This window comes from Ammodytes marinus (assembly GCF_949987685.1).
Source record: "Ammodytes marinus genome assembly, chromosome: 1".
NCBI lineage: Eukaryota > Metazoa > Chordata > Actinopteri > Uranoscopiformes > Ammodytidae > Ammodytes > Ammodytes marinus.
In genome coordinates this window covers 585,163-598,725 of record NC_137230.1, presented here as the reverse complement: position 1 = coordinate 598,725, position 13,563 = coordinate 585,163, and the positions used below count along the sequence as shown (strand labels likewise).

Below are 13,563 nucleotides of genomic sequence, written 5' to 3'. Positions count from 1 at the left end.
CCCCCCCCCCCCCTCTTTTTATTTATTTTTATACTTTCTTTTAACTGTTTGTTTGTGTTCCTAACTTTATTTAGTTGATGCTTGTTTTTTTTGTTTTTTGGGGGGAATTTTCCATGTACACTCAACAAAAATATAAACGCAACACTTTTTTGCTCCCATTTTTCATGAGATGGACTTAAAGATCTAAAATTCATTCCAGATACATAATATTACCATTTCTCTCAAACATTGTTCACAAATCTGTCTAAATGTGTGATAGTGAGCACTTCTGCTTTGCTGAGATAATCCATCCCACCTCACAGGTGTGCCACATCAAGATGCTGATCTGACATCATGATCAGTGCACAGGTGTGCCTTAGACTGTCCACAATAAAAGGCCACCCTGAAATGTGCAGTTTTGTCTCACAGCAAAATGCCACAGATGCCACAAGCATTGAGGGAGCGTGCAATTGGCATGCTGACAGCAGGAATGTCAACCAGATCTGTTGCTCGTGCATTGAATGTTCATTTCTCCACCATAAGCCGTCTCCAAAGGCGTTTCAGAGAATATGGCAGTACATCCAACCGGCCTCACAACCGCAGACCACGTGTAACCACACCAGCCCAGGACCTCCACATCCAGCAGGTTCACCTTCAAGATCGTCTGAGACCAGCCACTGAGACAGCTGCTGAAACAATTGGTTTGCATAACCAAACAATTTCTGCACAAACTGTCAGAAACCGTCTCAGGGAAGCTCAACTGCATGCTCGTCGTCCTCATCGGGGTCTTGACCTGACTCCAGCTCGTCGCCGTAACAGACTTGAGTGGGCAAATGCTCACATTCGATGGCGTCTGGCACGTTGGAGAGGTGTTCTCTTCACGGATGAATCTCGGTTTACATTGTTCAGGGCAGATGGCAGACAGCGAGTGTGGCGTCGTGTGGGTGAGCGCTTTGCTGATGTCAATGTTGTGGATCGAGTGGCCCATGGTGGTGGTGGGGTTATGGTATGGGCAGGCATCTGTTATGGACGAAGAACACAGGTGCATTTTATTGATGGCATTTTGAATGCACAGAGATACCGTGATGAGATCCTGAGGCCCATTGCTGTGCCATACATCCATGAACATCACCTCACGTTTCAGCAAGATAGTGCACGGCCCCATATTGCAAGGATCTGTACACAATTCTTGGAAGCTGAAAATGTCCCAGTTCTTGCATGGCCAGCATACTCACCGGACATGTCACCCATTGAGCATGTTTGGGATGTGCTTGACCGGCGTATACGACAGCGTGCACCACTTCCCACTAATATCCAGCAACTTCGCACAGCCATTGAAGAGTGGACCAACATTCCACAGGCCACAATTGACAATCTGATAAACTCTATGTGAAGAAGATGTGTTGCACTGCATGAGGCAAATGGTGGTCACACCAGATACTGACTGGTTCTGAGTCCCCAGACCCCCAATAAAGCAAAAAAATGCACATTTCAGAGTGGCCTTTTATTGTGGACAGTCTAAGGCACACCTGTGCACTAATCATGATGTCAGATCAGCATCTTGAATTTTAGATCTTTAAGTCCATCTCATGAAAAATGGGAGCAAAAACAAAAGTGTTGCGTTTATATTTTTGTTGAGTGTATATTTCTACACATTTTTGTATGATAGCCTATTTTTATTTAATTTTTTATGATGATGTATTTAGATTGCATTTGAACTCAGAGACAGTTGTTCCTTGTGTTTGTTCTTGTTGTCCTTAAAAATTAAACATCCAATAAATATATGAAACAAAAAAAAAAGGATTGGCAAATTGTCACATTCTGTTTATTTACATTTTAAATAGTGTCCCAACTTTTTGGGAATTGGAGCTGTATTTATTTTTGTTGGTATGGTATGTGTATATTACCTGGTAGCCTGGGTGACAGCACCCCCCTCCTCTCCACACCAGTTGCAGGAGTCGGACACTTTGAGCAGGTACTGGTAGTCTTCAAACATCTCACAAGGAGCACGGAGGCCGAAAAACACTTTTTCATCATGGATGATCCTCTAGCACACAGAAGCAACACACATGTTTAAGGAAATGAACTTTTCTCTGTTTTCACATCTCACATATCTCAGGCAGGAAAGTGAGAGAAGACGGCTCACAGTGACGCTGATGCGTTTCTTCTCTAGCTGCTGGATGAACGCTCTCTGTCTCTGAGCCTTCTGGTCCTCTTCATCCTCCACCTGATGGCCTACCAGGACATAGTCAAATGTCTTCTGGGAGGGCTTTTTCAAAGAAAAACAACTCTAGTCAATTATGGACATATTTACGGATTGCATGTGCTTGCCCAGTGAATTCAGTTTGTTATTATTTATAACGTAGTTGATTTGCAGTTGAATAATATTGATATTATTGATCAGTCATTTCTATTGGAACGCTTTGTGATTTCATAGAACATAAACAAACACTTACAGGGTTTTTCCTGGCTCAGAATGGGCCTTTGGGGGGTCAGTACGCGACCGACTTTTTTTGGGGTCGCGACAGTAAAGGCAAACGGTTTGTGTATTTTAAGAGGGGTGTTGGGTTGGGAGAGGGGAGTTTCTGTCCAGCTCAAGAGCATTTCAGTCAGCCTGTCAATCACTGCGTTACCATGGAGCTCACTGACGCTTATGAAATCACAATAAACAACCTGTAGATATGAAGTCAAAATACTAATAATGACTAGGCCTAACTGTTTAATACTTTAATTGTTTCTAATTGATCTAAACCAGGGTTTCTCAACGGGGGCGGCACCGCCCCCTGGGGGGCGTTCGTGCAACCTAGGGGGGCGCTGGGACCAGGCTGGGACACAAGAGCTTTTTTTTTTTTTTTATAAATATATTTTAAACTTTCTTAAAAAATCTTATAAATCTTTTGACTGCAAAAATAGGTTACCTGAAATAAACAGCCTATTTTAACTTTTCATGTTTCTAACCCCTCGACCTCTTTTTAACTATTCTCTCCAATGTTCTGCGGTCTGCTGACTGTCACAGCCTTAGAAAAGAGAAGGCTCTGCAGACAGCCAATCAGAGGTCTTTGAGTCAGAACAACCAGCCAATCAAAGCCTTAGCGGCAGAGGAATCAGCCAATCACAGACTAGTATACTGACGTTTACTGATATTGCTAATGCTAATGCTAGCGCAGCGAGATTCAAACTTAAACTAACTATTGTCTCTGAGGTGGAGAAAACACAGAGTAATCAGCCAAAGCATGGAGTTAACTAACACACAAGCAGAACCATGTTAAAGACACAACCCTCATATGTTGGAGAGGGACGATACTAAACGCTGTGCACCGCGAGAGGCTCACTGAAGCCCTGTACAGCAGCCCTGGCAACACGCACCGTCTCCATCCTACTCTGCACTGTTAAACTGAAAGCTAAACTATCAGGTGAGGGAGGGGCCGATCGCACGGCTGGATGATAGGTTTGCTGCATTTAAAAGCCTTCACGTCTTCACGTGCGGTACAATGATAGTTTAACTAGGATTATTTTGTTTTAATGATAAAGGGAAGCAATGTTTGTTGTTATCATGTAGTCGCAATGTGTTAACTCCTCCTGTCGATCATTCACTGTGTTAGTTTCCGGTATTGTGCCGTAAAAATAAAAGCCCCCCGCGATATTTCTTTTCTTTTCTCTCCTTTCCCTATCTATTTTTTTACTCAGTAACGCAGGTAATATAAAATGTAGCGAAGTACAATACTTCACAATAAACATACTCAAAGTAAAAGTATAGGTTTTAAAAATCACTTAAAAAATTACAAGTACGTGAAAAAACTACTCAATTACAGGAACGCTAAATGTAATTCGCTACTTTACACCCCTGATTACAACCAATGCTGATAGTGTTTTTTCTTTTTATGCAACCAGCCACCTGACAGTGGGTTAAGTCTGCCTATCATAGAACAGGCTCATATTGGGATTTTTTTTTAATAATTCTTATAAGAAACCAAAACAGCACAGAAAATATGTTTCATTGTTGATAGAGGATGTAGCCAAAACATATTCTTAATTGTGTGTGTGTGTGTGTGTGTGTTTGTGTTTTTTTTTTTTTTTTTTTTTTGGGGGGGGGGGGGGGGGGAGGGGGGCGCTAGAGTATCTCGGTAAGGTTAGGGGGGCGTTTGCTCAAAAAAGGTTGAGAACCACTGATCTAAACCATGGAAGAAGGTAGGGCTGCTCATTTATGAAAAAATCATAATCATGATTATTTTGAGTAATCACATTGTGTTATCACGATTATTAAAGACAGTTAATCATTGATTTAAGAACATTATGCATTTATTTTACTTTTAACAAGGGTTTTTTCTAAAAACACCATGACTTTGGACTTTAAACAAAGGCCTAATTGAACTGAAAACAGGGAGAATAGAAATAGGCTAAATAAGTGAAACATATTTTTAATAATTTAATACAAATGTGTCAAAATAAAAATAACCAGTTGTAAATGGTGTTGATAGGGCACGTCTTTTGCTAGCATTAAATGTAAGGGCATGATTTATTTATGTCATGGAGCTGGCTGGATAAGGCAGTTGCATTGTAGTGTTGACAGTTGTGGTGGCAGGAGTTAAGGAGCTTTAAACTTCCTGTGTTTTTATTCATTGATTGCTTGGTCATAGACCACTATGACTCGACTTAAAGTGAATAAACAAATTGGTCGGGATGTTTAAAAGGTGCAGATCAGGTCGTATATCACTTTTCTTTCTCTCTCTCTCTGTCTCTCGGTCGCGTATGTCATGTTACTCGCGTGTCCGCGCGTGACAAATCTTGCACATTATTTTAGTTTGTTGTGAGTCTGAAGTGTTTTCAGACAACACAATTAGTTTTACCTTTATTCTCGTCATCTAGAAGTTTTTCAAAACACCCGGCAATGCGCAACATCTCCCTCGTAGCTACTCTCTGGACTAGCCGTTAGCGAAACTATCAGGTGAGGGAGGGACCGAGCGGAGCTCACGGCTGAAAGGGTTTGCTGCATTTATAAGACTGCATGCCCCGGCGAGCGGAACAATGATAGTTTAATAACGATTATCCCCGACCTGATTTCTTTTTTTACAACTGAGATTGCAAGTAATATGACTGGAATGGCGCGGAAATGGAAACACATTTGGAGCCGTTTTAAGTAGATTTTTATTTATTTATCTATATATATAAAAAAAAAAAAACACTTTGGCGCTGAGGATTTTCCTTTGGCGGGCGCTAAAATTCCTTTGGCGGGCGCCAACATTTTTTGAATGCAGGAAAAACCCTGACTTAATAAACATTTATTGTAGATTGACCACCTGTCAAAACTGTTCAATCATCTGTTATTTGATATGACTTCATGTTTCCTCCTCTTGGTTTGTTTGTAAAAACGTACTGTCAACATTAACCGGTCCATAACTGAAAAACAACTATGGATAATTTGTTCTCCTCACAAATGGAAAGCGATACAGTGTGAAAATGAGGCTATCATCAGTGGCTGACTATGATTACTCCTATTTAGCTACTGCATTTTATAAAAACTAAAGGAATGAAAGGTTTACAATTCTACCCATAATGCACTGTCCAGCTTGCATCAGAAGCTGGTTGAAAGAATGTGAAATGCTTCCTGCACTAGGGCCAGATTGAACTCAAATCATGTTCCCAACAAAAACAAACTGAACCAGAGTGTATTTGTAACCGGACCACCAACGTCACAAACAAAACACTTTGGATTTCACATGTCAGTAGATGTAAAGATTTGGACATTCCCAAAAGTGGTGAGCAAGCGTACCCTCGGCAATCTTACACCTGTTACATAAAGGCGAAAGATTTGGGAAAAAGTTATGCAGTTTAACCTTAGAATAGTGTAATCTAAGTGTGACCTTAAATTGAATTAACTGAAGCCTTGAGTTTATAGAGCAGGATTTTATGCTTTTTAGCGCTCCCTCTCAGACATCGTCAGCTATTCCAATGTTTAAGTCTTTTTCCCAGGCTTGCTTTATTTTTAAAGTGGATTTGTCCTGCCGGTCTAAAAATATTCCCACAAAAGATGAAATCAGGTTTTTAGCTTCTGGTGAGCCTAGCAAAGTTTTGGACAATGAATCATGTGCGGGCAGGGATTCAAAGGATGGTATATTCTGTTTGACATAATTCCTCACCTATAGATACCTGAAGAATTGAGCTTTCGACAGTGAAAACTTTGATACAAGCTTATCAAATGAAGCAAAGTGACCATTTATATAAAGGTCCTCAACTGTTACTATTCCTTTCCGACTCCAATCTCAATGCTGAATCTGTGAACGATAAGGGGAAGGCATGATTATGCCAGATTGGGGCATGTATGGTCGTGTTCGGTAGGTCACAGGCCTTCCTAATTTGGAACCAAATTAATCCAACGGTTGGACAAGGTAAAGTGGTCTCCTCTAAAGGAGGCAGGCGTTCTGGGAGAAGAGAAAAGGAGGGCAGTAAGAGAGGCTTTTGGGGCCAAGCTTTTCGGTTTCAGTGGATTCAGGCAAACCGAGAATTCAAATGTTTTGTCGTCGGCTCCGGCCCTCTAAATCGTCTACTTTAGCTGTTAGCTTCGTGTTGTCACCACGCAGAGTGGAACAAATGGTCTTGAGGTCGCTGACATGCTGACTCAGGTCTTCAGCAGAAAGCTCCAGGGACGAGAGGCGTTGAAAATGGTCCTCCACTGTCAGTGTAATCTGGTCCAACTTTGCGTCGAGCTGAGCTAATTATTTTTTAAACTCGCCGGTCAGTGCCTCCCGGAGCTCCTCAAGTAGCGTGGTTATCATGGTCTTTATGGCCCCCAAGCTAACGTTAGCATTAGCATCCTCTTTTTCGCTCGGAGTCGGCTTTTTACCTTTAGAAGCCATTTACAGAGACGGCTGTGCTTCTCTAAAGGAGTGTTTGACAGAAACTAAAAAAACTGAAGCCGTTTTGGTGTGATAGTATGATTGCGGAATGTTATAAAAAGGTAGTTTACCGGAGCTCACACTTAGTGCGTCCACTCCATCTAACTCTCAAACCGGAAGTCCTGTTCTGCTGCTGTTAACGTGGATGCTAAAACCCAGATCATGTCACAGCAGACAGATCCACTAAATGACAGGAGATACTGGGCTCCAGTTTAGTGACACATATGTGTTTTCTTCTATAAACAAAATACATGACACAGGTGTTGTGAACAGGTTCAACTGTTTGGCCTTCAACGGTCAGAAAGAAAGTTAAAACTCTGTATCTGCTTCATGTCTGGTGGAGCACAGGTTTATAGTTCCAATACAAAGTGAATGAATCCATTGATAAACCCTGCATGATACTGATAGCATCCACCTACACTTATCTTGTTTCTGTATGAAAAGTTTCAACTGAAAAGAAGAGGTGAGAAATGAATTCTTACCGTTGAAGGAAGTAAAGGCTCAGTGTTGTAAGCATGCTTTTGTCTGTCCCGCAGCTCAGTGGTTTCCTTTAGCACACACACACACACACACACACACACACACACGGTTAGCATTAAAATAACACACTGTACAATATAGACATGTTGTTTTTATAACACTGACTAGGTGATCTATATTACATTTACAGTCGGTACCACATAGTCATGAGTGTCACATACAGTGCCTTGCTTAAGTATACCCCTTAAACTTACACATTTTGTCACGTTACCACCACATACATACATTTATTTTATGTGATAGACCAACACAAAGTGGCAAATAATTGTGAAGCGGAATGAAAATGAAACATGATTTATAAATAAAAAACTGAAAAGTTTGGCATGCAAAAGTATTCAGCCCCCCTGAGTCAATTCTTTGAAGAACCACCTTTCGCTACAATTACAGCTGCAAGTATTTTGGGGTATATCTATACCAGCTTTGCACATCTAATAGCTTGAGCTTCAAATTTAGCGTCAGAATGGATGGAAAGCATTTTTTAAGTCTTTCCAGATATTCTCAATTGTATTTAGGTCTGGACTTTGACTGGGCCATTCTAACACATGCATGCTTTGATCTATTCTAAACCATTACATAGTAGATCTGGCTGTACGTATGTGTAGGGTAGTTGTCCTGCTGGAAGATGTACCTCCGCCCCAGTTTCAAGTATTTTGCAGACTGCCCTGTATTTGGCTCCATCCATCGTCTCATCAACTTTGAGCAGCTTCCCTGTCCCTGCTGAAGAAAAGCAGCCCCACAGCACGGTAGGGATGGTGTGTTCAGGGTGATGTGTAGTGGTTTCCGCCACACATTGCATTTTGCATTCAGGGCATGTTTTAGTTTTTTATTGAAAAATTGAAAACCCATGTTTCATTTTCATTCCACTTCACAGTAATGCGCCACTTTGTGTTGGTCTATCACATGAAATCCCAATAAAATAAATTTACATGTGTGGTTGTAATGTGGGAAAGTTCAAGGTGTATGAATACTTTTGCAAGCCATCTGACCATCCTACTCTAAGAAAGAAATACATCAAATGTTGAACTTGACCCCTGAAATTTACATTTTTGTACTCTGTGAGCCATTAATCTCAGTCCTCTCTATATGACTAGCCATAACTAGCTATTACTTCTCACAATTAGGAAAATGTCAGTTATCTTTTACCTACAGTTGAGGACAGAATTATTAGCCCCCCTATGAACATTTAATATTTTTTAAACACAGCAAGGAATTTGATGTGACTCTGGGCAAGTCACAGAGGTGAACATTTTCTGATGTTTATTCTCATAACTTAATAAACAAACTTTCGTGACAAGGAAAATTGGAGTTTCACTGTTGTAGTTTACGGCAGCAGGGTCCACAGTTAACAGTCAAACATAATCTAGTCTTATATTTGGTTCCAGATGACTTAAAATTATTATGTTAAAATTAAAAGGTGAAGTGAGCGATATATTTATGTTAATATACGTGTTAAATCGCTCCATATTCATACAGTGATCACTTATATAGTGTGCACGCTTCATAACACAGGTCTCTCAGTCACGCGCTCTGCATGTAATCGTTTATAATCCTGATAAAATTATTCAATACTAAGAATTACATGCAGAGTCAATATGTTTTTTAAACTAACTGCAGGCTCTGCAAATGCTAACAAAAACTGAAAATGCACAGTGCACCTTTAAGACTGTGTCTTCCAGCAGCCTGCAGGTCTAGACATGCGTCACAGCTTTGCTCTCTTGAACACAGTTTACACCTCTCACTGCAGATAGTCTGAGAGAATACTTTAGTTTACCAGGTCAACAAACTCAGCAGTGTTACTTCATCATGGGTGTGACACAGACCCCTCCCATTGATATATAAAAACAGGTTTGACCTCTGACCCCCCCCCCACACACACACACACACACACACACACACACACACACACACACACACACACACACACAAACAGGCACACACACACGAAACTACAGCCCTGAGGTGTGTACTACGAAGCAAACTCAACAGAGCCTGTCTCTCTTTTCTAGATCTGGTTCAACATAACACATACCCTCGCTCAGAGCTGACCAGTACTAAGAAGGAAGTTATCAACCTCCTATGTTGAACGAGGGTTTTAGCTTCAGGATCTGTGTGCGTCCCCATGAAAGGGGGCATTTGGCCCATCATTTGACTCTGCTTTCGCACGAAATGGACTGATCTTGTGCCGCTAACTTTACACAAACGGACTGATTGTGAGCAGCTGAGTAAAAAAAGAAGAGTGCGCTTACTTCACTCAAGAGGAAGAGTTTATCAGTCTGAATAATCACAGAACAGCAGACAGAGCTGAAAGCAAAACTGTTACTGCAAATAAGGAGAGAGTTGAATGCTGTCATAAAATAGGCTATTCATTTATTTTACCGATCGTTCACGCTGTGCAAAAGGTGACATTAAGAGGAATTAAAAGTCAAACTTGAGTCAGAAGATTTAAACACTACACCATTTAATGTACACTATAAAGGCTGACTTTGCTAGCCTATATTTTTACACGGTAGGCTAGTCAATCATGTAATTTAGGCTCCTGTAGGCTATAGCCCCTTTTACACAGAGATTGCGGCATATTGACGAAACGACAGTGTGCCAATATGCCGGCTCTGCTTGGTTCTGAGTTATTTACACAGAACCAAGCAAAGCCGGCATTCTGGCGCATCAGTGTGCCAATTTATACAGCGTTACACATTCCGGAATGAAAGAGGGGTGCCTTAAATCAGCGTCAGGTGTAACGTGTATATTTAGCGCCACACCGGTCAGCTGCATGTAAACAACACTGCCCGGTGTATTGAGAGCAGAAGCGCCGGTGCTTGCAGTCTTTTACTGTCCCCGTGATGTGCCGGTTGATCTCCCCCTCTCACTCACACACACACACACACACACACACACACACACACACACACACACACACACACACACACACACACACACACACACACACACACACACACACACACACACACACACACACACACACACACACACACACACACACACACACACACACACACACACACACACACACACACACACACACACACACACACACACACACACACACACAGTGTGTGAAGTCACGTTACTGTAGACTGAAATAATGTGTGGAGATAAACTCAGGCTGCTGGATAATAATAGCGGCGGCGATCCGGACACTGCCTAGCTTAGCTTAGCCTAGCTTTGCCACTTAATTGAATAAATTCCCCCGGGCAGAAATACACTCATAAACTCTGGAAAATGAAGCGTGGGGGTTTGGATTGAGCAGCGGACTTTATAATCAGACAGATTAACCGCCGTTCCTTTACTTTGGTGATTTTTACGGGACATCAGGCTGCCGTGATTCAAGTTAAACATTTACATTACTCTTTATGTGATATTGCTAAACTATTTATTTATCGTCCTTCAACTGCTTACATGGTCGCATGTTTAGAACGTAGGCTATGGAACGTAACACTGTTCTGCATCAACAAGCAGTCGCATTCATACAGAGAGGCGGAACAGATTATGTCGGCAATTTTACAACCCCCCCCCCCCCCCCCCGAGGTGGTAAAATTCTCAGAAACAATCTGTTGCGCCTTTCTTTCCCCGTTCCGCAATGGTAGCATTTATACAGCAGGGCCAACGGCCGAAATGCTGGCATTTTTCCTGGCTTTCACTGGCTGTGTAAAAGGGGCTTATGTCTGACACTGTCCCATAATGAACGGAGTATGTGGGAATCACTTTGGGTCACATCAAATCAAAATTAAAATAATTTTGAATTATGGGTGATAAATACACAATAAACTAATTAGCCTAAATATAAAGCATGTGATGTCTGTAAATATTTTGGATGACTCTACTGTCCAGCAGCTTCAGTGAACCTGTGAGTCTGCAGCGATGTCTTATGTGACAGCTGTCATTTGTCAAATCCCAAACCTGACGCTACTTATAAAAAATTTAAATAAAAAAAACACAGTGTAGCCTACTAATGTTGCAACCTGTGAATGTATGCTTCTTTAATACCCAGTGTGTGTGTAAATGGCCAGGTAACATTACAACCATATTCAGTTAGAGCAAGAACAACTTTGCATACAGTAGGCTATTTTATATTTTCTGCAGTAAATGAACGCATGTAAAAAATTAAATAAAAACTGCAGCGCAATGCTGTTCACTCTGCTGTAAATTCACGGCTTCGTTTCGTTCATTAACGTATGGATCAATAAGTTTACTGATATTATAACGAGTTTCCTCAGATAGAATGTATCGCTCAGACAATATTGTAAGGTCCGCGAGATTTCCAAAGGTGTAGCCTAGTTTCCTTATAAAGGGCAGCGATCTAAGAGCCGAATATAAGCTCAAACTCTGGAACAAAAACTGGTCGGAGCAGGTTAGCCGTGCAGCCTCTGTTACCACGGTGATCTAGACAGGTAAAAAGAGAGCCTTTCGTAGTACAGAAAACTCTGGCTTTAAACTCAACAGACCTAGCTCAGCCGTTAAAGCGGCTACGAGTAACATTCAAATATCTTTTAAACAGCCTCATGTTTCCTCTCATAATCATAAATTACCTTTAACAGCAAACGAGACCATCAGTGCAAAGAAAGACGTTTTTATATAGTTTTTATTACTGCATTTGATCTGGTCGTACACCCAGTCCGATGTTCGGTTCGCTCGTGCATGCTCTATGGTCACATATCCGTATTGGTCGCAGATTTCAGTATGGCGCAGGAACGCGATTTGAGGAGCCTATCACTCCAGGTGAGGGAAGGGGATAGGGAGACCAGATCCCAATTCACCAGATGTGGGACAAAGACTACGTTTGTGCGGGACAATGCGGGACAAAGTGCCGTTTTTTTAGCAAAATAAACTCGTGTCACCACCGGTAATGCCAGAGACATGGCTTTCTATATTAAAAAAACACTATCTTTAGATCAGCGCGCAGCAGTTAAGTTAGCTACTGTTAAACAAAGAGCATTAAGGCTGCGGCTTCACATTAAAAGCATTTCACTGGCTTCACATTAGCATTTCACTTGACAAACGTGAGTTGGCTTTTATGTTGAAGTAACAGGAAAGTGAACGCTGAAGCACTGCAGCACCTTCACAGAGCCACTGAGCCCAGCAGCCCGATACACACACACACAGACAAACACACACAGAGACAAACGGAGACTGCTGTCTCCTCACAGCTATCGGATAAATGCCAGATTATAAAACACGCATTTAAAAAGGGGGGCTCACTTTCAATAACAATGCGGGACAACGTCTCAATTTGCGGGACGTGTGAAAAGTAATGGAAATGCGATCTGGTCATCCTAGAAGGGGAGCGGGAGCCTTGTTTGAGACAGTTAGGCTATTTGTCGTCATAATGACTGATAACGGGGCTGAACCATCAAAGAAAAAAAAAGAAAATGCAATGAAGAAAAGGTAAAAGGGAGAGTGATAGGCGGGCGGGAGGGCGTTGCCAAGCAACGTATACACAATTTCACGGAGCGAACCTAGACTGCAGTGTTTACTCCTAAATGAATGAGCGGTAGCCTAAAACAAAGTTTACTTTGCCTCATCAGCATCGTCAGATGACCATTATTCATCTGAAATAGTCATTATTTACAACAACATAAACACATTACCTCATCGTGATCCATAACTAACTGCCGTCTCTCGTTCATTCGCTTTGTGTGGGGACACATACTCGTTCAGCTCCGTGAGAGGTGACAATGGATCAACTCATTGCAATCAGGTGTAGTTGATGCTGTGTCACTAACCACACTCACCGAGCCGAAAAGAGTCCGGTGCCCTCACACTTTCAACACACGGACACGCACTATATTGCTTCCTGATTATTTGAATCTTGAGGCCCTGCACGAGCTAGAAAACAGCTTCACGACAGCTGGCGTCGTAAAAATACTACCGCTTTTGTTCAAAGGTGTCGCCAACGTGCCGACTTACTCGTAGTGGCTTTAATCTCGCTTCGTAGTACACCCCTCATGTGTGTGTCTGCATTACACTCAAAGAGAACTTCATCTGTTCATTGTCCTCTAGCATTCAGTGTTTGCTTCAGAGCTAAAAACCAACGAGCTGAAATATCACAGCAACAGCTTTGATTATGGATTCATAAACATTTCTTAGATCATTTTCAATCATTGTGGTTAAGCTTACGAAAACGTTGTCAGCC

General features: G+C 41.7%; 1 protein-coding gene across 3 annotated transcripts in view; it reads right to left on the bottom strand.

The window, feature by feature from the left end:
• The window catches only part of ano9b (anoctamin 9b), a 142,358-nt gene that overhangs the window by 128,104 nt on the left and 691 nt on the right, over positions 1-13,563 (bottom strand). For all 3 annotated transcript variants that reach the window (XM_080026323.1, XM_080026324.1, XM_080026325.1), the window contains exons 2-4: positions 7,355-7,420; positions 2,126-2,248; positions 1,887-2,026 (exon numbers count right to left, since the gene is read on the bottom strand). In XM_080026323.1, the coding sequence (XP_079882449.1) occupies positions 1,887-2,026; positions 2,126-2,248; positions 7,355-7,420 (329 nt within the window). The remainder of the gene's footprint in view (positions 1-1,886; positions 2,027-2,125; positions 2,249-7,354; positions 7,421-13,563) is intronic.